Source organism: Pan paniscus, chromosome 10 (assembly GCF_029289425.2).
Source record: "Pan paniscus chromosome 10, NHGRI_mPanPan1-v2.0_pri, whole genome shotgun sequence".
Lineage (NCBI taxonomy): Eukaryota > Metazoa > Chordata > Mammalia > Primates > Hominidae > Pan > Pan paniscus.
This window is the reverse complement of record NC_073259.2, coordinates 93,279,399-93,305,065: the sequence shown is the minus strand read 5'-3', so window position 1 is coordinate 93,305,065 and position 25,667 is coordinate 93,279,399. Positions and strand designations below refer to the sequence as shown.

Here is a 25,667-nt window from a genome sequence, read left to right as displayed (position 1 = left end):
CACAATCATGGCAAAGGTAAAGGGGGAGCAGACACATGACATGGCCAGAGAAGGAGCAAGAGAGAGCGAGGGGGTAGGTGCTACACAGTTTCAAATGACCAGATCTCAGAAGAACTGACTCACTATTGCAAGGACAGTACCATGGGGGATGCCGCTAAACCATGAGTAATCCTCCCCTGTGATCCAATCATCTCCCTTTCAGTCCCCACTTCCCACACTGGGGATTAGATTTCAATGAGATGTGAGCAGGGACACACATCCAAACTATATCAGCAGATATGTATTAGAAATAGATGGCAGAAAGCTTGGAGAACAAGATGACAAAATGGGCAGGTAAATTCACTGATGAAGCATCAGTGATTAGTATATTCATAAATTAAAACAAAATAATTTATACTTGTAGTCATACATGGTAACAGCAAGGATTAGGAAGTAAAGTTCTGTGTGTGTGTGTCCATTTGTGTTTGTGTGTCTAATCTATTGAACTATCTGTCTACATCTTTGGCCTACTATTTTATGTAAAACTGTGAATTTATAATCCAAGTAAGAAACTTGGTAACATGAAAATGTCACATTATTATGATTTTCTCTTCCTTTAATGAGAAGACACTATAATGAGAATGTTGTGGTTCTGGCTGCCAAGAGACAATAAAGTATGAAAATCTCCACATTCTTTGTGTTGAAAGGTTCCTTAGATGGTTCTAAATAACAGGTGCTGGTCCAGCACCAGAGCTATACTTCCCTGAAATATATAAGGGACTCCTAGATTTGAGAATATTGCATGACTCTTGTGTGAGTAGTCTATTTTGGAATAGTCTTAGATAATAGTAACAGCAGTTACTCAAACTGTAATTTACTAAAGATAAATTCCTAAGGCATATGGGCCACAGTGAACCATGTATTTATGTTTAGTGGGGTTTCTTTGGAGAATACACCCTTCTCACCCAAGCACTCCTTGCTGTAGGAATGGAAAGAGAAAACTCAAGACCCCAGACGCAGGTTCTCCAACTTTAAATATTAATGCTGCAATTCATTACACATTTTTAATTGGATGATGTTCATTATTAATGCTTTCAGAGAGAGAAAAAAAGCCTATTTCACGTAAGACATTGTTTTCTTTTTGAAATCCCATTACTTTTTTTTATTTTTGAAAATAAACTTAAGCTCTACTTAAAAAAAAACTGTATCATTTACTTATATTAAGTGTAATCATAAGGTACAGAGACTGCCCTGTGGTTTTAATGTTTAGAACTTAGATATTAAATTAAATTTGAAATTATATCAACAATATATAATAGTGCTCAATATATAATAGTGCTCAATAGGAGTTTGTTGAATCAAACGGCCATATATAACTTCAAAGGTACAATTTTTAAGGGTAAATTTAAAGTATTATTAACTTTATCTTCAAAAAAGGAAACTTTCTGTCTCCTCCCAATTTTGGTCCACTAATATACTAGAGTTCTCTTCAAAACATATACTGTTGTTATTTTTTTTTCAAGAGAGATTTCAGTCCTGACTCTTTTAATATTCTTCATCAGAATTAATCAGATTTACAACCAAGGTCACCTTTCACAGAATTCCATAAATTGAAAAACTTAAATTTCTCTTAAAGAAGATGGCTGGCTAGCATCTTACGCCTTTGTTTTTCTCATAAAAACATTTCATACTTGTATAAAAACTTCATACACTTTAATAACCACCTTCAAAATAATCTAATTATTAAATTACATTGTATCTGTTGGTCTATAACTAGCTTCTTCCTCAGCGTCTTTAATTTTCAATTACAAACAACATTTTCCTAAAAAGTAAGCATCTAGCTATGGATTAACTAAAATATCATTTTCAAATGCCATTCTATGAGATAGGGACTGACTTTTCAATAGAAAACTACCTATTTTCTTTTTCTTTGAAAACGGATTGGGACATTAAAAATCAACTACTAAATATTTATAGTAGAATATTCTTAAAATAGGTTATTTCTGTAGAGGTTGTGGGCTTTAATATGAGTTTTAGCATTCTAAAATTCAACTTGATTTTATAAAATAGCTGTAATATCTCACATATAATGTAGTCTTCTGATCTTTACTTTAAAATCATTTAAAGAAAATATTAAGTTTTTCCCCTCTCAGTTGATTGTGCTGAGCTACAATAATTAGAGACCATTTAAACAATGTTTAAGATTAGAATCATTGCAAAGTATTCTGGCACAGAGAAAAGTTTGAGTTTCAAGCATGATTTTCATACTGAAAAATATCAGAAATGATAGTTTCTGTTGCTTTTTATTTGGGAAATTGTCGACTACAAAGTTGTATTGTTCTAGTTGCAGAATTATGGAATTTGAAAGCTAGAAGGAATCTTGATCTCCTCTATATCTGTTTTTTTTTTTTGCGCCACTTCTGAGTCCAAAATACACATATATATCTTTCTAATTTTCACCATAATGTTCTCTTAATGGACAAACTAGACCTCAAATATCCTATTCAAGTTTACAAAGATCATATATGTAAGAAAACAAATTCAAATTTAGATATGGTCTACTCCAAATTTCTTTCCACTATGCCAGGCTGCCTTTACCTGCTAAATTTACATAAGAGTTGCAAATGATTTAACCAAGTCCTCAAGCTAGGAAAGAGCCAGCAAGGACTAGGAATGAGACTGCCCAAACTCTAAACACATATTCTTATCGATACCACACTCACCATGTTTAAAACCTAAATCGGCATATTAATCATCTTTTACTACTCTTTACCTCATAATTCCAGTTTAATGAGAGCTATATTATACTTTATTAGTCACTCTCTAGTTAACAGTTTTTCCTAGCTAATGACATAATCTTATAGGCTATTTCCAGTCTATAAATTTCTAAAACTTAGAGGAAAGGAAAGAGAAAAAGAATGATGAAACAATGCTTTATTGACAATTTCAGTCCTTATGCTTTTCCTCAATTTCTCTCAAATACACTTTCTAGACTAAAATGCTGTGAATAAATAATACTTGGACTTCATGTGGTCCAAGCTGCAAATCTCTTTTAAAGAGAAGAAAATTGAGTCCAAATTACTTTTCATAAAGACGTTCTTCATAAATACACTTATAATTCAAATTCATACATATATGAAAATTATTATATTCAGAAAATAGTAATTTAAGGTATATATATTATATATAATATAATATATAATCTATAATATATATTATATATAATATATATAATCTATAATATAATATATATTTTTTTCCATATTCCATTATCTATTTATTGCCTCTTAGCAGCAGAGCCTTGCTCTGTTGCCCAGGCTGAAGTCCAGTGGTGTGATTATAGTTAACTGAGGACTCAATCTCCTGAGCTCAATAGATCCTTCTACCTCAGCTTCCTGAGTAGCTGGGACTACAGGTGCACAGAACCACACCTAGCTAATTTTTTCATTTTTTGTAGGGTAAGGATCCCACTATGTTGCTCAGGCTGGTCTCAAGGTCCTGGGCTCAAGCAATTCTCCCACCTCGACCTCCCAAATTGCTGGGATTATATACATGAGCCATTGCACCTGGCTCATAAATATTTTTGAATGAAGAAATTACAGGATTGGCTTCATATAGGCTAGATCTGTGGAAATTTGCATCTTCTGATTGTGGTATTTGAAAACTTCACCTGAAATGAAACACTTAACATATGGAGCAACTATATTTTTTAAGGCTTATAAATGCCAGGGTTTTGCAAAGCTCTGAGAAGATATGATAGATGTTGAATGTCTACTAAATAGGCAATCTTCTACCCTGCTTCTTTGTCGGTAAAGCCTTCCTCTTACTACGGAGCAAGAAAATGTCAGATACTCATTTTCCTAGCTCTGATGCATCTAAAGAATGATGATATTCATCCTTCCATCCATCCATGTATCAATTCCTCCAATACATATAATAGACAATATGCCAGGGAATTGTTCTAGGTATCTAGAATATTTAATTAAACTCCCTGCTTCCCTGTAGCATACACTCTAGCAGAGGAGAAGAAGAAACAATAAAAAAAAATTAGTACAACATTGTTGTTGACAATGGAATTTAAAAGAAAGTATGTTTAGGGCTTTTAAGAGAGATTTTCCTCCCTGATATAAGCCAAGCCCTTGAAAATTCCATCTTCATGTCGATTAAATTCCATCATAGAGCGCTTTTTATAATCTATGACAATATTACTTTAATATCTGCAACAATTTATTAATCTAAATCTCATACATACAGTTTATAAAGAAGTCCATGAATGTTAAAGAAAATGTTTTTGTTTTTGTGGAAAACAATATCCATTTAAAAATAAACTGATAGGAACACATGATATAGGAGAGTAGCAACAATGGCTCATATATTCATTTATTCACTTAATGTAAGTGCCTACTATGTGCTAGGCACATATAATTCATATTTATATTTTCTTAATGGCTTGTGGAAGTGATTTTCACATTGTAGGTATGTAACTGCTTACTATCATGATGTGTGGTTTATATAAAAATACCTAAATACATGCAATGATAGTTCTTGAGTTCACACAGTGTGGAATTATTATGCATGTTACACACACACACACAGATGCACACAGACACACACATTTATTTCCAGGTATGCACAAATTAGATATTCATATACATGTATACATATGAATATATGTACATAGATATACATAAATATACATAAATACACAACATGCTACCTTCTTGATTTGCAAGTTTAAAATTATATTATTGAAATGTGCTAATTCTACTTGAAATAAACTTCAATATCCATCTTTGGAATCTACTTTTGCTTTAGGTACTATCCTTAGACTTCTACCTGTAAACAATACTAGGCATGAACTCCTAGCAATCTATTTCGTTTTGAAGTTTTTATCACAAAAATCAATATTTTTTATAAGAGCTATAAAATTACTCTTTCAATATATTAGAGGAAGTATGTAATGTTAGAACAGATTCAGAATACCTTTCCTTAACAAATAGTTTAGTTTTCTAAAACATTTTTTGAAATCTTCATTTGTTACTTAGTAGGAAATTTCAAGTCTTCTACTTTACTTTCAAACTTACTTAAAACTGGGCTTCTTCTTTAATCCAACCTTATATTACTTACTTCAGTATATGGAACCTCTGGCCCAGACAGACTCTTCAACGTTCCACAATGATACATTCATATTTTATCCTTTACTTTTGCTTAAATGGTTTTCTTCTACCTCTTTCCTTACTTAAATCCCAAATGTCATTCTAGGCACAAATCACGAATAGTGCCTTTAAGAAGTCTTTCTAAGTCACCTCAACCACTATAATTGCTTCTCTTCTGAACAATGTTTTCTGTCACATTCAGAAAATTCAATACCATATTAAAAAGACTAACTTTTCATAAGTTTAGTTATAAGCAAAGAACAACTTCAGGAGGGTCTGATTACTCACTATTACAGAGGTATTGTGGGTTTTCAAACCCCAACTAACTGTGAAAATGTAATGTATCCTGGAAAGTACAGAGATAATCAGAAGGAGGCACCTGAAAACCACTCGTGGGTATGCAGGGAGCAGTGAGCATTCAATAAATGACTCTTGGATAATTTAATGATTAAAAATTATAATAATTTTTCTTCTACTATTTTACTAACTAAGCTATATGTTTTAGTCCATAGAAAAATTAAAGATGATATATCACTGGATTTAGAACAAAAACAAAGATAAATTCAAGTTGCTGCTCTTCTTTGCTAATTTTTGTGTGAAAAGCAAATTAGTTAGATTCCTGAGTTTCATTTATGTTAGCTGTCAAAGAAATATGATCATTATACATGAGAAAAGATAAATAAAGATAATGTATAAAGCTATAAATTGCTCTAACAATAGAAGTATTATTATATATTGCAATGCATACTTTAAGCATTAAATGAGGAAATTGAGAAAACTAAAATCATTTAGTAAATTCAAATATTTTGACTAAATATTATATAAATGAGGAAATCTCTTGCTATGTCCATTTTATAAATGATAATTTTTGAATGAGAATGTAATCTCTTTCATAACTTTGTAAACCATAAGAAAGATTAGAAATTTAGATAGCAGAAGACTGCTTTGGCCTCTTTGTAAGGAAACAGTAAAGCCTAAAAGGAAAGGGACAGAAAATTTAGGAAGTTTTCTAACAAAAGACAATATTGCCTGAGATGGCCAGTATGTTCAAAGTATACTCCTCCTGGTCTTATTATTTTTGACACACAGAAAAGGAAGACAATTATACTGTGGGGTTGTTTCATAATGACTCAAGAGAATTACCAAACATACAACAAGAAACAATGAAGACAACAGGTACTATTCTTTAGGACTCTATAATACCCAAGGCAATATATCATATGCTTTATGTATATTTTTACTCAATTTTTCCTCACTAAAACTATGATATAAACATTACTATTCCCATTTTACAGACAGTAAACTTAATGTTAGAGGTTAAACAATTTACCTAAGGGCACACAACTCATATGTGATGGTGGAACTGGGATTTTAAATCTGAATTTATCTGATTCCAAAGAATACACGTTATAAAATTATAATAACACTAAAAGAGAAATATCTAGAAAAGTTCAAAGGCTCAAAAAGAGTTTTACAGCTGTAGTCCACAAAGTACTCTCTAGATTTGGCCTGCAAAGCTAAAAGAAATATTTTATTAATAGCTTTATAAGGTGACAAATTTTGAGACAGAGAGAGAAAGCTAAAGGAAAAAGAGCTTTCAAGATACCAAAGCTGTTAACTGGTTGACCCAGGGCCATGGAGGCCTAGGGCCCAAGGACTTTGATTTCTACAGAAAAATAGACTAAGCCAAATATTTTAATTAAGCAACTAAGAGTAGGTTTTTTATAAGCTGAACCAATTAGACCATGTGCCTAGATACTTGAGACTTCCATACTTTAGCCCAAAAGATGCTTCTTATATAACTATGTTTAGGTGATGATTATAAAGAACACTTATTAAGCACTGATTTTGTACCAGTTTGTGTTCTAACTGGTATGCATTTGATCCCAACAACTCTACAAAGAGGTGCTTCTATTATCATTCCTATTTTAAAGATTAAGTCCTCATTCAAATCCAGGCAAATTGACCTCAGAGACCACACTCCTTATTATTATATAATACTGATGTTGTTATAGTTACTTAGCAACTACAGTGATTAAGCAAGTAGTATTTGATTCATAATCATTTTATTATTTTTTTAAAACTCTACTCTTCTAAAGTAGTTTGCCTTAAATTGTTGCTTATTAACACATTCAGAGATTAGTAGTGTTTTCAGTAATATTATTTGTTGACAAGTAGTTGGAATTACAGTGAGAATTGCATTATTTCAGCTTCTTGGAGAATGTGTTAAAATGAACTCTATATAATTATATCTCTAAAATCCATAATTAAATATCACGTAAGTGAATGATGAAACTTGCATATTTGAAACTAGTTGCTGATTTATTGAGCTATTCATGTGCTAACATTCAGGTAATACATTATAAACAGAAGTTTTGAAATTCTAAAGTGAAAAAGCAATTTTTTGTTTTTGTTTTTGATTTGCTTATTTCTTACCTACAATGCTCCAAAGTGATATCATATGAGTTTGTAATATGCAATGCATATAATTATCATTATTTATTAATATATATTGACACAGGCTGATTACTTCTGAAATGGAATAAAGATTTTGAAATTTGATAAAGTTAGTACATTATGTTAAAAACTAAAAAGTTTACATTAGGTGAATAATTTAAACTTAAAATATTTATTTCTTAACTATATTGACTAGGGCAACATTTCAATGACCAGATTCTATAATCATGTAAGAAAACTTCAAGCTCTCCAGGGTTTTTGAAACTTGGAAAATATTTCAAAATTAGAAGTATTAAAATTATTATTTCAAAAGTAAATTAAAATTTATCAAAATGAACTTGCATGTATTAATAAATATAAATGATTATAATCTAATAAAGCCAAGTACTTGGATGAAAAGTGAAAGTCAGATAATCATTTTGAAGTTTTCATTTATCTGGAGAGCACAATCTGGATCACTGAATTTTTCACTTTCAATCAAATATTGATTTTGTATTGTGTGTGTGTGTGTGTGAGTCTCTCTCTCTCTCTCTATGTATATATGTAACTATAATACCAGTGAGTAATACAACTCTTTCAAAAATAATAATTATAATTAAGTATAAAGACTTAATTATGATTAAATCTTGAGTTTCACTATATATTGGGGAAATTAACAAAATGTAATATTAAGCAAAATATCTTTTATACTAATGTATTGTCACATTTTAGAAGAGATCTCAAACTGTCTAGGGTTAAATAAGGACTTTGAAAGAAATCGCTCTTGATTCCCGTGAAATACCACAGGATACAGCTATTTTTTAAATGTTTACATTTTTCAGAGTTAATAATTGCAATATAATTCTTGTTGAAATCATTATTTTTATATTCTTTCTCTACATATATATAACAAATATGTTATATAAATGTATTATATATTTAATATATATGTATATTTCTCACCAAGTTAAAGGTAATAGATGTGTGTGACAGGTTTATGAATTAAGAGTCATCATTAATAGACATAATCAAACTCTTACATATGCAATGGAAATAGTTTTTGAAAGCATGCTTTCTGACAGTACAATATTATTTAAAGCTCTTCTATTTAAAAAAATTATCTTTGGAAATTATCTTTACATACAGTATCTATTAAATCAATGGCAAAAGGCCAAGACACACTACTTTCATATATAAATCTAACATTTAACAATTAGTCTAAAAAATTCTTTTAGAATTAAATGATCAAAGAATTCAATATGATTCACAGGGTGTGGGGGGCAGGAGATATTGAAGCCCCAAATACAATTAAAATAAAAACTGATGCAGTTAATTTTAGAAATAATTTAATTTTGTTTATATCAAAAGAGGATATTTAAAGAAAGATAACATTTAAATACACATTTTTGGGCAGTTCAGGTTGCTGGCATCCTACCCCCTATCTGAAAAAGAATGCTTGTTGGCATTAGGTTCCATCAATTCGTTTGTGATTTCTAAATTAATTTTGAAGGAAACCACAACTTACTTGAAGATCCTGCTGAGTGTCTGTGTGCCTGATTTTTTTTTTCTCTGTTCACAGACAAAGCACTTCCATTGGTCATGGAAAAAAGGTCTAAATCCGTGTCTTCTCTGCTTACAAGTCTTGCCTGGGAGCAATGGAAGAGAATGTATACAATCATGAAACAAAATATGGCATTTTCTGAATGCAGCTCACATTACCCCAAATAAACAAACAGGCTCTGTCAAACAACCTTCTTCAAAATGATACCACAATCCTTTATTGCTGCCCAGGCAGAACAAATGCACTATGTCAAAGCATTTTTTGCAAATAAGAGTCGATTGTAAAATTGAGGATTGCTATTTGAGTCTGTACAACAAAAGAAAACATTTTAGTACAGTAATTTTGATGAAAATCAATATCAAAGGTAGCTGATGAAACTTTAAAGAGCTTAACATTATTTATTTGCCAAGCATATTATTTAATTTTTAATTGAATGTTAGACATGTCATATGGGGTTATTTTTTGCAAAAATTATATGTTGCCACTTATATGTATTAGTCTTATCAATAAAATTCTCTGAAATGCCTTTCACCCCATGCTTGCATACAATTAAGCTACAGACACTCTTTACCTTCTCATTAAAGCCATTATCAATATAAAAAATTATATTTAATACTAATTTTGGGATAATTATAAATATATAGATATTTCAGGACATTATTTAATGAACATAAAAATTATTTATTTTATCTCAAATTGCCTTTGAATTTGTATTACTTAGACCGAATCTAAGTGCCAAAAATAATTGCTTCTTACCTATAAAACATTGTTGTACATAATGTTGAATATCATTACATAAAGATATATTAGGATTCAGTTCTGAAATAGGGGGAAATGCCATGAGGGAAAGCAAAGCAGCCTCAGAGTAGCTGGGATTTAACCAAAACCACACTATGCTTGAAATCCTGTGAAAATGCATTGTTCTTAATGTTTGATGTTAGGAAAACTTAAATATAGCAAAATAAAAGCATAAAACCACCACTGTGGTTAAAAAGCTGTCTCCATAAGATGAGCCACAAAGACTCAAGGAACTAGTATCCAAAAATGACCCTCTTTAAAATTCAGATATTTGCCCTTCACCTTTACATCCCCCTCCCACCTTCTTCCTACTCTTAAACATATGAACTTACATTTATTTATTTTAATATACTTCTATTTTTCCAAATTTATTTATATTTTCCCTGTTTATTTGGTCTTAATTGACAAACATTGTATACATGTATCATGTACAACACATTGTTTTAAAATATATATATACACTGTGGAATGGCTAAATTGAGCAAATTAACATATGTATTGCCTCACATACTATTTTTAAGTAAGCAAGTATTGCTCTTGCTGAGTTCAGAATATAAACCATTGTATAATGTCAATCATTCTTAATGTAACTGGCTAAGTAATATAATGACATTGTCAAAAAACCTCGGTAGAAAACATTAAAATAAAATAAATAAAAATCGTTTCCAATGTATACTTGTGATTTGTATGTGCACAGGTACCCTAAAACTTAAAGTATAATAATAATAATAATAATACTAAAAGTTATACATTATTTTTGAAATGTATTTCAATAGTATCCAAGAGTACATGTCTAACATTAGAATAGCTGCATTAGAAAAGTTCCATCAATGGTAAACCTTAAAAAAAAAAAAAACAGTCAAAAGTTAAGGGGAAATATCAAAGCAATACCACAATTTTGGAGAGGCTACTTAGGTAACAAGAAAAAACATGGGAACCACATAAGGGACCCTCCTGAAGACTAAAGAGGCTTTAAGATTATAAGCCTTAATATTATAAAATGAGGTTTATTTATTTAAATGTAATGACATAATTTCACTACACCTATTTAGAAAGTAGAATTCCCACTCTCCCCTAAAGACAAAACCTACAGTCAAGAAAATATTCGTAAATAAACACCTTCCAAAAAATTTATTATCATCTAAGTAATTAACATCCAAAGATGATTTTTTCCAAAGTAGAAAATAACTAGGGTCAGTTACTAATTTGGTCAATTATATAGGAAATAAACTTTAGAAGTAAAATTACCGGAAACACATGGCTTCACAATGATGCCATTTAGCAGCTTAAAAGCAAACCTAGAAATTTCATAAATGGGCTAGTTAAATGTCTTTCAGTGAATCTGGCACAGCGATATGCAACAATATTTAGATCTTATTTTTGAAAACATTGGCTTCCCAACTAAACATCATTCTCTGCTTAGTGTTAAAAAATAGAGAAATGGTAAAGAAGATACAGATTTTCTTCAATGTCATGTAAATTGTATATACAGTCATTCCTCAGTATTTGTGAGGATTTGTTTCAGGACTTCCACAGATAACAAAATCCATGGATGCTCACATCCCTTATATAAAATGGAGAATTATTTGCATATAACCTATGCATATTCTCCCTTATATTTTAAATAATCTCTAGATTACTTCTAATACCTAATTAAATGTAAATGCTACATAAATAGTTGTTATACTCTATTGCTTTTTTATTTGCATCATTTTTATTGTTGTATTGTTATTTTTTGTTTGTTTGAATATTTTCAATCCAGAGTTGGTTGACAGATATGGAGGGCCAACTTAAAAAACCTGAAGATAACTGATCACACATTCGACATTTATTCTATAAAAAGGTATGTTGGATTCCAAAATAGTGCAATATTTTTTATGGTTATAATATAATAAACAATCTCAAGTTAATGTCAGATAAGAATTTTCTCACATACAACATAATGGCAAATACTTATTAGACTGTAATTTTGCAAAATTCTTTTAGGTCTTTGTTTTTGGAACGGATCTCTTTTATCGCCCTACCTACAAGGTTTGTAATTGCCGCTCTCCCCACTTCCGCCCTATAATTTCACAATGAAATGAGGGATGTACATTTTGGGACAGGACTTTCCAAGCATTTGGATTCTGATTCACTTCCAACTTTGGCAACTTAATTAAAAAAGAGATTCTCTCTCATATATTAAACAAGAGGGATTTCCTCTTCTACATTTTTTTCATAAACAAGATTTTATTAATTATTAATTTTAAAAGTATTGTCTTTTTGGAAGTGAAGATATACAAAACAGCACACATAAAAACAAATGTCTATGTACTTATTACCCAGATATTTCTTTATAAAGGGAGAAAGCAAGTTTTATAAAGATGAAGCCCCCTTACATGCTACTTTGTTTTTCTACATATGTATCAAACATTTTAGAGTATTATTTCAAAATTAACATAAATGATATATTTTCTGCTGCTTGCTTTTTTCACTGTACATTATATATGTGAGATCTAGATTTAGTTCATTTATTTTAACTGTTAGAATAATTTGCAAATTATGGCAAAATTACAATATATACTATAAATATATCACATAATTATTTGTAATATATCTAGACATATGAGTGATTTTAAAAGCTTTTTAACTTCATGTAAAGAAAATGAATTATGCATACTCCTAAATTCATAATACATCATCTTTTCATAAACTCCTTTTCTTATGTAATAAGACAGATGTCTTGTTATATAACATATGTGGGTAGGGAAGGCACTTTAAATATTTAAAAGACATAATGTACATGCCGTAAAGTGCAAAGACCTTAAACATGAAGTTCAACTCCCATAGAAGTTTAAAACTCCCATAGAAGTTACAAAATATAGCAATGAGTTCCCTATGCCCCCTACACCCAGCATGCCTCAATGACAACATTTCACATAACCAAATCATGATCAACAAAACCAGAAAACTGACACTGTATCAATACTATTACTAAACTACTGACCTTATTAGGACTTCGCTAGCTTTCACATGCCCTAATTTTTTCTTGTTTGCAGTTCTATGACATTCTATCATATGTATAAATTATGCATACATATATGTATAGATTATGTATTGTATTAATATGTATAGATTCAACTATTATCACAATTAGGACACAAATCTATTCCGTCTTCCCAAAGAAACTCTGTTGTTCTCCTTTATAGTCACATCCTTTCCCCAATCTAAGCATGGCAACTAATCACGTTTTCTCAATTACTATAATTATGTGATGCTTAAGGATGTTATATTAATGAAATAATACAGCATGTAATCTTTTGAGATTAGCCCTTTTTAACTCAACATAACGTTCTTGAGATCGATGGAAATATTTGTATATGTCAACAGCTTTCTTGTTTATTGCTTTTTAATTGTGTGTTGTATATCCATTGTATGTATGTACCCTCATTTCTTTATTATTTTACCCATTCAATGAGATTTGAGTTGTGTTAAGTTTTGGCTATTACAAATAACACTGCTATGAAAGTTTATGTACAGTTTTTTGTTTGAATGAAAGTTCACTTCTCTAGGAAAAATGCTCAAAGGAAGAATAATTAGGTCGTATGTTAAGTGTATATTTAACTTTATAAGAAGCTTATAAAGCTTCTGAAGGTACCAGAGTCTTTACAAGCTTATAAAGCTTATAAAGTTTTTTTCTCCAGAGTGGCTGTACCATTTTCACCAGCAATGCATGAGAGATACAGTTGCTCTGCATACTTGTCAACATTTGATAATTTCAGTATTTTTTATTTTAACCACTTTAATGGGGTAGAGTGGTATTATATAGTGGCTTTAATTATTTCTCTAAGTGAACACGTTTTCATTTGCTTTTGACAGAAATAAAGAGTATGAATGTTTCTCTGATAATGTGGTTTGACTTTTCATTTCTCTTTATTTTCTGAATTGTGTCTTCGTAAGGGCAAATGCTTTTAAATATGAACTATAATTGATTTGTAACTTTTGGTTTAGGCTTTTTGCCTATGCCAGGTTTGCGGATGTATCTTACTGTTTTCTTCAATAGGTTTTATTTTTATTTATTTGATTATATTTTACTTTTTTTGGAGACAGGGTCTTGCTCTGTTGCCCAGGCTGCAGTGCAGTGGTGTGATCTCAGCTCACTGCAAAGTCTGCCTCCCCAGTTCAAGGGATTCTTGTGACCCAGCCTCCTGAGTAGCTGGGATTACAGGCACATGCCACCATGCCCAGCTAATTTTTGTATTTTTGATAGAGATGGAGTTTCATCATGTTGACCAGGCTGGTCCCAAACTCCTGGCCTCAAATGATCCACCTGCCTGGGCCTCCCACAGTGCTGAAATTACAAGCGCGAGCCACCATGCCAGGCCTCTTCAATAGGTTTTACAATTTTGGCTTTTAAATTTAGGCTCATAGTTCATCTTAAATTCATTTTTCATAAGATAAGAAGTAGGAGTCAAGATTCTTTTTTCATATAGTTATCTAGTTGTCCAGCACTATGTGTAGAAAGGGTTATCTTCCCCCCCTTGAATTGTTTTGATACTTTATAGAAAATCAATTGACCTTACAAGTGTGGGTATTTTTCTGGACTCCCTATACTTTCCATTGATAGATTCTTGTATCTTAACACATATATAAATATATATACATACATATATGTGTGTGTATATATATATACACGTGTGTGTGTGTGTGTGTGTGTGTGTATAAAACAGTCTCAATTACTGGGGATTGATAGCAAGTCTTGAATTCTGCGTAGCACGAGTCTTACTATTCTTTTTTCAAGATTGCATTTGCTATTCTAGGTCCTTTCCGTTTCCATACACAGTTTAATATCAGTGTGTACATTTCTACCAAATATTTTACTGGGATTGCTTTGAATCTACAGAAAATTTGGGGAGAATTAATTTCTTACAATTTGAGTTTTTCAACTTATTTATAAATATGGTATGTCTCTGAAATCTTTTAAAGCAGTGTTTTGCAGTTATTAGTGTAGACGGCTTGCACATTTCAATGTTAACATTTATTTTTAAATATTTTCCATTTTTGACATTGTCATGAATGAAATTTTTAAATTTAATTTTTAAACTTTATTGCTAATATTTAGAAACATAGCATATTTTAAATTAATCTTTATTGTGTGTCCTTGAGTAAATTCACTTATGTCTAAACTGTTTGTGAGGATTTCTTAAGACTTTTATGTACAAGAAGATGTCATCTGTGAAAATCAGATGGTTTTCTTTTCCAATCAGATTTTCTTGCCTTGTTCCTGATATTAGATACAAAACATTGGGCCTTTAACCACTAAGTATATCAAGTTAAGAAAGTGTCTTCTAGTCCTAATTTTCTATGAATTTTTACCACAAATCTGTTGAATTCGTGGTAAACATTTTCTGCATATATTGAGATAATGATTGTTCTCCTTTTTATGTTAATGTGGTAAATTACAATTCTATTTTTACTAGATATAGAATTGAAGGTTGACATTTTTTTCTTCCACTTTCTTCTGGATGTCAATATTTATGATCGACAATGAACCATAATCCTTACAAATGGTCCCCTGTATATCATGTATACTTTAGCTGCTTTAAATTTTTTTCTTTCTTGTTGGTTTTCAGCAATTTGATTATGAGGTGCATAGGTGTAATTTTTGTGTTAAGCTTTTTAAATCTGTTTTCTCATATTTCTCATCAAATTTTAAATGTTTTCAGTGATTAGTTTTCACATATTTTTTCATCTCTAATCTCTCTTCCGGAAAGTCAACAACATATCTATTAGCTTGCTTGCTATTATCTGACAGAGCACTCAAGCTTTGATTTTTTTTAAGTTATTTTTTCTCTCTCTGCCCCACTTTGGAGAGTTTACCTTGCTTTGTTTCTGAGTGCACTTTTCTTCCCAATGTCTAATTTATTAAGTCCAGCCATTATTTTTTTTTCAATTAAGGTGAAATAGTTTCCAGTTCTAGATTTTCTATCTTCTTATTTTTTAAAGTTTATTTTCTCTATTAAGATTTCAATCTGTTTCCTCAACATTTAGATCTCTGAATATATTTATAATAGATGTTATAACTTGCAGGCAAGAATCTTAAAAAGGTTATCTGATTTGGTTCTAGTGATGATTTTTTTTTCTTACAAGGCTCATTTTCCTGCTGCTTTGAAGGATTAGCAATTTTTTACTGCACACTGGACATTGTAATTTTATTTGCTGAATCTGTAGGTTTTGTTAGCATCCTTTAAACTCTGTTAGCTTTTATTCTAACAGAGGCAGTTTTTATTCTAGCAGGCAGTTGATTTATTTGTTGATTAACTTGGTCTTTTTGAGGCTTACATTTATGTTTTACTATGTGGATCTAGAGGAGTTTTTTAATCCAGGGCTAGAGTCACCCCTTCCTAAAGTTTAACTTTACATGGTCTTAACTAAATGTCTGGGACGTTCTCCACTGTAGCAGGTCAGAACTCCAATGTTTCCCGGTTTTGATTGGTCTCTAGAGTCTCTTTTCAGTTCAGATATTCCCAGTAGCTATTCCCTTCTGGACCTCAATGAGTCACATAGTGCACTATATACAGAGCTTAGTACTTGGCCAAACACTTAAGGAAACCACTATACCAATTTTTGCAACACTTTCTCTAGTATTTTACCCTGTAAATACCATTTATCTCAGCAACTCTGAACACCCCTTTCTCTCTTTCTTTTCAACTCAGTGAAACTACTGAGCTCTCTTTAGGCTTCCCTTCCCTCTGCTGTAGTCCAGAAAGTGTTTCCAAGCTGTTACCTGAATTGACTGTGGAACTCATGTGTTTCTTTTATCTCAGGGATCATAGTCCTGTTCTGCCTGTTTTTCAACTTATAAAATAGTTGTTTGATTAATTTTATCCGGGTTTTATAAAAACGTTTTTCTTCAGAAGGACTGGTCTATACTACGTCATAGCCCAAAGCAGAAACAATTAGGAAAACAAATAAATTGGAATTAACATTTTGGTCATTAATTTTTAAACACAATAATATATAATTTAAATATATCTATTTTCTGCATGGTTTTAATCTATTCCTCTTGCCTGCAGTACTGTGTTTCATAATATATATCCAACCAATTATTCATTTATTTAATAAAGAGTTCTTAAGTTGCCTCTAAATGTGTATAAATAATACAGCAACACACTTCTTGGTATATATTTTTTGATGGCTGTATGTAAAAATAATCTGGGAGATATATATATATATACATACACACACACACACACACACACATACATATATCCAGAAATATATATACATCAAAAAGATACATATATCCAGAAATACATATATATATATATCCAAATATATATATGTATCCAAAAATATGTATCTTTTTTTCCTCCAAGAATGGGCTTGCAGACTAATAGGGTATTCAAATACCTACTTTAATAAACACTGACAAGTTTCTTTCCAGAATGACTGTACCAGCTTCTACTTTCACCAAGTGTACACAAGGATTTTCACATTGGTGACATCCCTTTGCAATATCCAGTTTTCCAATTTTTGCCATTTGATTAGTATTGTCATAAGACAACTTAATTTTCATTTTCATTCCTCTCATCTGGAAACCGAGCATCTCTTCACATACACTTGCCCATTTAGGCATCATCTCTGTGAACCACCAATTTATATTATTTTTCTAATGTATTCATTGGGTTACCTGAAAGAGATCTTTCTGTATTTAGATATTAAGCTCTGTTAAATGAGGCACTGAAAACAGTAGTCATATACCTGTTAACCTTTTCTATAAAATCCTTAATACAAAGAGATATTTAATTTAACAGAGTCAACTGATATTTTTGCCGTATAGTTTGTACTATTCATACCTTTTTAAAAATGTATTTTTAACTGCTAAGTTGCAAAGATATTATTCCTTGTTTTACCTGTTTTACAGCTTTACCTTTCCTATTTGGATCTTTGAACCTTCTGAATTCTGTCCACTGTTGTAAAAGGTGTGCATTCATACTCCTGCATTTTTTCAATGCCATTTAGTAAACAATCTCAGCTTTCCAATCTTTATAGTACAGAGTCATAGATCTATTCCTGACCTTGCTATTCATTTCTATTGGTCTATTCATCCATTCCTGTGCCAGAACCATGAAGTTTGCTTTAGCTTTTTACTAAGCCTTTATGTCTTGTGACACAACTTACTATTCTTTTTCAAAGTTAACCCACATATTCTTGGGTTTTTAATCCTCAATACACATTTTAAGATGAGATTTATCAGGCTTGCAACAACCATTGTAATATTGGATGAGATTTCTTCTAATGTATAGATTTATTTAGGTACATTTGACACATTTTCTAGACTAAGTTGTTGCACTCATGAATACTAAACTTGCCTTGATATTATCATACCCTACCTAGATCATATTTAACAACTGAGTCAGAGATAGTCACTGAGAAAACTGCAGCCTGAGGGGTCTCAGACAAATCCCTCTCTGGAAATTATCCTTCGCTGAAGAGAACTGCCTTATCAAAGTCATACTTTCTCCTGAGGAGATACAGGACTATTAAAGCCTAGTCCTCTTGCCTCAAGCTAGGACAACCCAAAAGGGTCTTCCCCGTCTCCAGACCTCACTTTCTCTGATGCATCTCTATTGAAGGTCACCATTTTCCTCTGTTCCTTTCTGCTTCTTTCATCTCTCACAGGAGTCGTTTTGGAAAGCTCTGCTGAATAAACTCTCTGCATTCAAACATAAAACTATCAGAGTATGTTTCCTGGGAAACCTGAATTATAATTCTGTCTTCTTCAGGGAAATTCCGGAGTTTGGGGGGATCCATTTAGTCAATTAAATATAAAATTGTCTATATATTTGACGTGACTTCTGATATATTTTTGGACGTAAAGAAAATGATATTTTGTTTCCATTTTTCTAATTCCTGTCATGCAATATGCTTTGCTCTTCCTTGAAAGACAGAAATGTTATTTACTAGTTTCCTCAATATCCAGAATTTAAATGTTTGATTATGCCTTATTCTTGCCTCACTATTGAAGGTTACTAAAGAGTATTCTGGATGATACTCATCCCTATAACTAAGAAATAAAATCCACTGTCTTTTGGCATTCATTGCTTCCGATATGAAGTTAGCTGTCAGTCTAATTATTGTTTCTTTGTAGGTAATCTTCTGATTTACTAAATTTATCTTTTATAGAGTCCAGTCTAGTGTATATAAATGAAATGGTTTTTTCCAGAGTTTATAATTGGTTTGCTTGCATACCCATCTGTCTTTTCTAACATTTGATAACTTTCGCTTCATAATTTTCTGTCCTTTAATTGTGGGTGTTATTATTACATTTTTAAGAATCTTATACTAGTAACAGTTGCAGTGGTTTTTTCTTTCTGTTTTTACTTTCAGTTTTCCTCCTAGTTATAGCCTTGTACCGATTGTGTAATTATCTGCCTCCAGTTCCCTGGCACAAGTGGGCAAGTGGGGTGCTTTCATTCTCCAATACTCTTCTAGATACCTACTCTGGTCCTTTAGTCAGCTCTGTATCCTTTTGATAAAAGCCACTGATGCCTTTCCCTGCATCCACTCAATTAAAAAAAGAGACATCTGGATATTTCTATTCTACTACCATTTACCTTGTTTTTGTGTTCAGTTGTATCTATCTCTTCAATGTGAAAACAAAATGTATCATTGTAATGTATATTATTTATTTGTATATAGTGGAGGATAGAGGAGTATGGAAAAAGAATTAATATCCTTGCATTAATCTCATAAACCTATTATGATCAGTAATCTATCCAATCAGTTTCCATTCCTTTTTAAACAAGGAAAAATTAAATATTATAACTTTTTTGTTTTTTGAAAGAAAGTCTCACTCTGACATCCAATCTGGAGTACAGTTGTGCAATCTCAAGTCACTGCAATTTCCATCTTCTAGGCTCAAATGATCTTCCCACCTAAGCCTCCCAAGTAGCTGGGGCTACAGGTGTGCACCCCCATGCTCAGCTATTCTTTTTTTGTATTTTGGGGGGTACAGATGGGGTTTTGCCATGTTACCCAGAGTGGTCTTGAACTCTTGGGCTCAAGAAGTCTGTCTGCCTCAGCCTCCGAAAGTGCTGAGATTACAGGCCTGAGCCACCATGCTTGACCAAAATATTATATCACTTCTTTATCCTTGCATTCCTTGGCAGATTTATGATCTCAATTCTTGCTCTAAAGTGGCCACTAACCAATCTGTGCCAAAGTGCTAATCAATAATATGTGTAGTGTTAATGGCCTAAATTAGCAATTTTCCTTGGATAATCTACAGGCCACTTTCTTAGAGAGGTCTCTATTAAAATGCAAGAAGATATTTGCTGAGTAGTTATCTCAAATCTGTGCTTAGATTCCAAAAGTATTTTCCAAAACACATGCAATTTAGCTAGCGACTACCTTAATATTTGCTTCTCTTTCAGGAAAACTCCTTGCATGAGTTGTTCATGAAAATGATGAATATAACTGGTCTGGAAATCATAATACTCATTTCATTCAAGAAACACATGATCTTTTAATATAAAATTCTATAAGACAAGCTAAATTATAATCAGTTTTTGGTGAATGCAGAATCTGAGCAAGGGGTAATGACTGGTTGTAAACTTAGGGTCACCTGATGCATCCATTTTCACCTACCAAAAAGGCCACACACTTCTGTCACTGGTCAGAATACTCTCTTCTCTGGAAATTTCTAGAAACGCACTGAAAAATTCTTATTTTATGTGATCAGTTTTCTAGACTCCAAATTGACCATTCTCCTTCTGCTTATCTAGTAGCATATAGTGCAATTGACTTTAGCAATGCACATACAGTTATACTGCATAGCGTCTTTATTCTGATCATTATGTTGAAAACCTGGTTGTACCAAAAGCTTCAATATTTTACACTTTATTACATAGAGTGGTTGAGCTCACAATTATTTGTTAATTTTTTATATGGTTGGATTTTCTGAGTAATGAGGGTGCTTTGGTATTTCCTCCAGTTATAGCCTACAAATTCTACTCTTCTAAAATATCCAAGAAAAAAGTTTCAATTTTCCATCCACAGTAATTTTATTTTAAAGTTGTAGGATGCTAATATTTTTACATCTATCACATAAAATTAATATTTTTAAGCAATGTCACATTTTAAATTGTATTACAAGTCAAGAAAACATGTTATTATTTTAACACATGATATTTTGATATTATCCCAAATAGATACAGTTGTGATATTTTCATAGTTTAATTATAAACATATTTTAAAGTGCCATTTATTTGAGCACTAGTGTCTACAACATTTTTCTGTAACTTTAAGCACATTTCTTACCACAAGCTGAACTCTTCCACCATTAAGTACATCTGGATCTAACTCAGGCAAAAAGTGATTGCTGCATAGTGACAAAAACAGAAAGTATTTTATAATGTAAATGTAGAGGAAGCATATAAAAGAAACGCCCAACTAAAAAGCTTGAGAGAAATTCGTTATTTACAAAATGGAAACAACAGTTTTCTTAAATTAGGCTACAAGTAAAAATAAGTACAAATGTACATCTTTCCCTAATTTAAAAAAATCAATTTGAGATAAAACTCAATTTCTAATAACACTTCAATACCACTCTTCTTTGTCAAACATAAACACATGCAAAGAGCCACAGTTGATTAGTACTAGTAAAGATGGTTAACAAATTATAGAATTTTTCAACATTTTATTTGTATTTGCTTACATGTTTTAGTCGTCTTTTCAAAAAGTGAAGGTTCCTACTTTTAAAATAGCTCTAGTGTGTTTAATGTGTTATACTAATATTCAAAATAAAATTCTGTTTAAAACTAGAACAATGATATTTGGCTTTTCAAGAACTCTTGCCTTTGAAAATAATTTTTTTCTTAAAATATGACTACCTATTTAATATATCATATTTTCAAAGGAGAAAGTTTATTAACAATTGCTTATTGTTTAAAATTTTATATGTAACTTATTTATGAGTAAGGGTTATTGTTAAATATTTAAGTATATCAAAATTTCATCATGAAACATTTTTCTTATATTTTTCTTTACATCTGTTCTAATGTTTTTAATTTTCTGAACAAGACCTCTTATATCTGGTTAATAGAAATAGTAAGTTATGAATCCTATTATTGTACGTTGGTTTATAGTTCTAAGGATGCTTTCTCTTATGGTTTGGATGTAGTCTCACCAAAACCCATGTTGAAATTTGATCCCCAGTGTAGCAACGTTGGGTGCTGGAAACTAGTGGAGAGGTGTTTGGGTCATGAGGGTGGTTACCTCTCACGAATGCCTTGGTGCTATTCTTGCAGTGAGTGAGTTCTTGTTCTTGTTAGCCTGGATTAGTTCTGGCAGGACTGGATTAGTTCCCATGAGAATGGGTTGTTGAAAAGCCAGTATACCCCTTGGGTTTTGCCCCTTCATGTGTGTCTATTTCCCCATATACCTTCCACCATGTTGTGACCTGGCATCAGACACCAAGCAGATTCTGGTGCCATGTTCCTTGAACAACTCAGCCTGCAGAACCATGAGCTAACTAAACCTCTTTTTTTTTTTATTAATTACCCAGTCTGAGCTATTCTGTTATAGCAACACAAAACAGAATAAAATACTACCCTATTAATTAAATCGATTAATAACAACATAAAATAAATTGTGCTTACATTAATTTGAATACTTAGTAAGATAAAAATTCTCAAATATTGATGCCTTTATTCCTACTTTTCTGTTCACATTACAATCTGACATAATTCAGATCACAAAGTTTTACTTTCATTTCCGTATGATTTTTCACATTTTTAAATGAATTAAATGGATATAATTGATCACATATTAAAGTTAGGTTTATATATATTATTAAACGAGATTTGTTTTAAACCTATTTTGACTTGCTGTTAAACTAAGTTTTAACTGTAATAATGATAGCTTTTTGTTTGTGTGTTTGATACTCATGTGAAACAGTTACTACCCACAATGCCTGGAAATATTTCTAAAATTGTCTTTATATTCAATATTGGCTTACTTTTTTTTTTTTTTGAGGTGGAGTCTGGCTCTGTCGCCCAGGCTGGAGTGCAGTGGCACGATCTCGGCTCACTGCAAGCTCCGCCTCCCGGGTTCGTGCCATTCTCCTGCCTCAGCCTCCAGAGTAGCTGGGACTACAGGCGCCCCCTACCGCGCCCGGCTAATTTGTTGTATTTTTAGTAGAGACGGGGTTTCACTGTGTTAGCCAGGATGGTTTCGATCTCCTGACCTCGTGATCCGCCCGCCTCGGCCTCCCAAAGTGCTGGGATTACAGGCGTGAGCCACCGCGCCCGGCCAAGCTTACATTTTTAATAAATGCCTATAATAACACTTTTACTCCTTTGTGGATATATGTAGCTAAAACAAAAATCTTGAAAACCTATGTAAAAATATCATCTCTGGACTTTTATTTCCTTAAATCTTTGGTTCAGGATGCGTATATGCTTTATATCATATTGTTAGGGGCTGGATTCTGTCCCCTAAAATTCATATATTGAAGTTCTAACCCCTAGTACCTCAGAATATGGCTGTACTTAGAGATTGGAAAGAGGTAATAAGGTAGATAAGATCATATAGGTGTGCCTTAATCCAGTATCACTGGTGTCCTTATAGGAAGAGAAGATTAGAACAAAGACAACACAGCCCACATCCTTGTGAGGATACAGCAAGAAAGTAGCCATCTGCAAACAAAGGAGAAGGTCTCCAAAGATACTAAACCTGCTGACACCTTGATCTTGAACTTGTAGACTCTGGAGCTGAGTGAGATAAAATAATTTTCCCTTGTTTAAACTACCCAATCTGGTATTTTGTTATGGCAGCCCTAGCAAAATGGTACATACATTAATATAACAAAAATTAATTAAGCAACTTTTAGATTTAAGGTACCTTGTTGCTAGAGAATATAAACATTTGATATCTTCAACCTTGTAGCTCACCTGTACGCCATGAGTTAGAATTATTCTCTCTCTTTTAAAGAGGAAACTGAAGCTTTGGGGCATCAGTGAAATGAATTACATGACTGGTAAAGTGACAGCCACAGGGTTGAATTATAATTTTAACTGTCAAACTTATAAATAACAAAAATAAAGCAAAATAAAACACAACCTATAATATACATGATATCTAAAAACATTTAATGAATACCACATTTTTTACTTTATAGAGTAGAATTATTTTTGTGGCTCATCTGTTGGTTTCAAGTATTACAGAATAGAGTTGTTCCCAAACATTTCAGGGTGAAAAATAGAAGGAGTAATTAAATCTATTCTATATGAAAGGCCTTTGTATTACCCGGCAACGTAGCGTATTGGCCTTTGGCTATAAAGTCATGTTTGTTTTAGCACAATTAACCTAGGTTTCAATTTTCAAGATGTGTTTACAGTACAAAAATCTAATTTAGAGGAAATGACCTCACCATTTCATATTTCTGGAACTAGTCGTTTCATGAACCCCAACCTGTGTGTGAAGCCATTGGTATGTATATTCTCTATTCCGTTCTAATTTTTCATTTGCAGTGGTATCTTTGTGGATAGGGTCTTCTTCTATACCTGTGAAAGAAATATGGAACGTGTACTTATTATTTAAAGAGACCAAACTTTGGCCAACCAGTTCCATCTGTGCTAAACATTTTATCACAAGAAAGAAAAAAAAATACTAACTTATGAGAGCTAAATCTGTAAGAAAACTAATGTCAGTAAGAAAAGTCATGTCAGTCACAGATTAACTGCTTTTCCTGCTTAGGTTTCAAACCCATCTATTTTGAAAAAAATACTTAAAATCAATCACCATTTATAGGGTTTGTTTTTGAGTTTTTAATTAGAAAAATCAGAGAGTTATTTTTTGGTAGACTGTAGAATTTTTCTAATATAAAAACATCTGTTCCCTATCTGTCTTTTCAGGATTAAAGTCTAATTGTTTTTATACCACTCTTATCCATATGGAGAATTTATAAATTATATTGAGTGTTTTTGAACCTGAATTTTCATTTACATAAAACTGAGCTTGCTTTGTGTAAGCTACTATAGTATTTCATGCATATCAGAGTTACACTGAAGACTAGTTGTTTTAAAGCCTTCCTCCATGGACTTGATCTTTTAGACTGCTCCATTTTTGGTTTAGGGCTTGTTGGCTTCATAAACTTGATTGACAGTACACCAGAGGGAGACACCTCTTAAAACCTAAATCACTGTAATCAAGTCAGAACAATTCTGTAGTTTAAAAACCTGAAAATTTAAAGTCAATTTATTACTTTGAAATATGCTTTTGTTATAGATGTTTGTACATAAAAAGTCTACATATTTGCAAGTTGTTTGGAAAATGAATAAAGCATGGTGCAAAACCTATTTTGAATACTCTGTGCATGTACGTGCAGACACACATACACACAAGCTTAGCATATGTCATTCAGAATATGTTGTGGATGATATATCTAACATGTCTTTCTTCTTTAAAAGTTACTGTTGTAATTAGTGAAATGACTCTAGTTTTCAATTTAAACAGATGTTGAAGCCAGGTCTCTGGAAAGCGTAAAATCTGGGTGCTTTGGGTATCTAAAACTCTGTTACTTAGTAAAGTTCCTATTGCTTCTTATGCGACCTTATGTTTCTAAAATGACTTCAGCCCTTGAAACCTGAACTTAGGCCAACTCTTCCATAGTTGCTACAATTAGAGGAACACTTACTTCACATGAAGGGATTGGCCATTGAATCCATGAGCAGACTCCATTTTCATAAATA

At 31.8% G+C, this 25,667-nt stretch overlaps 1 protein-coding gene across 6 annotated transcripts in view; it reads right to left on the bottom strand.

The window, feature by feature from the left end:
• Positions 1 to 25,667, bottom strand: part of LRRIQ1 (leucine rich repeats and IQ motif containing 1) — a 229,911-nt gene that overhangs the window by 10,178 nt on the left and 194,066 nt on the right. For all 6 annotated transcript variants that reach the window (XM_055095956.1, XM_055095957.1, XM_055095960.1 and 3 more), the window contains 3 exons: positions 24,347 to 24,479; positions 21,235 to 21,295; positions 9,097 to 9,217 (listed from right to left, as the gene is read on the bottom strand). In XM_055095956.1, coding sequence (XP_054951931.1) covers positions 9,097 to 9,217; positions 21,235 to 21,295; positions 24,347 to 24,479 — 315 coding nt within the window. The remainder of the gene's footprint in view (positions 1 to 9,096; positions 9,218 to 21,234; positions 21,296 to 24,346; positions 24,480 to 25,667) is intronic.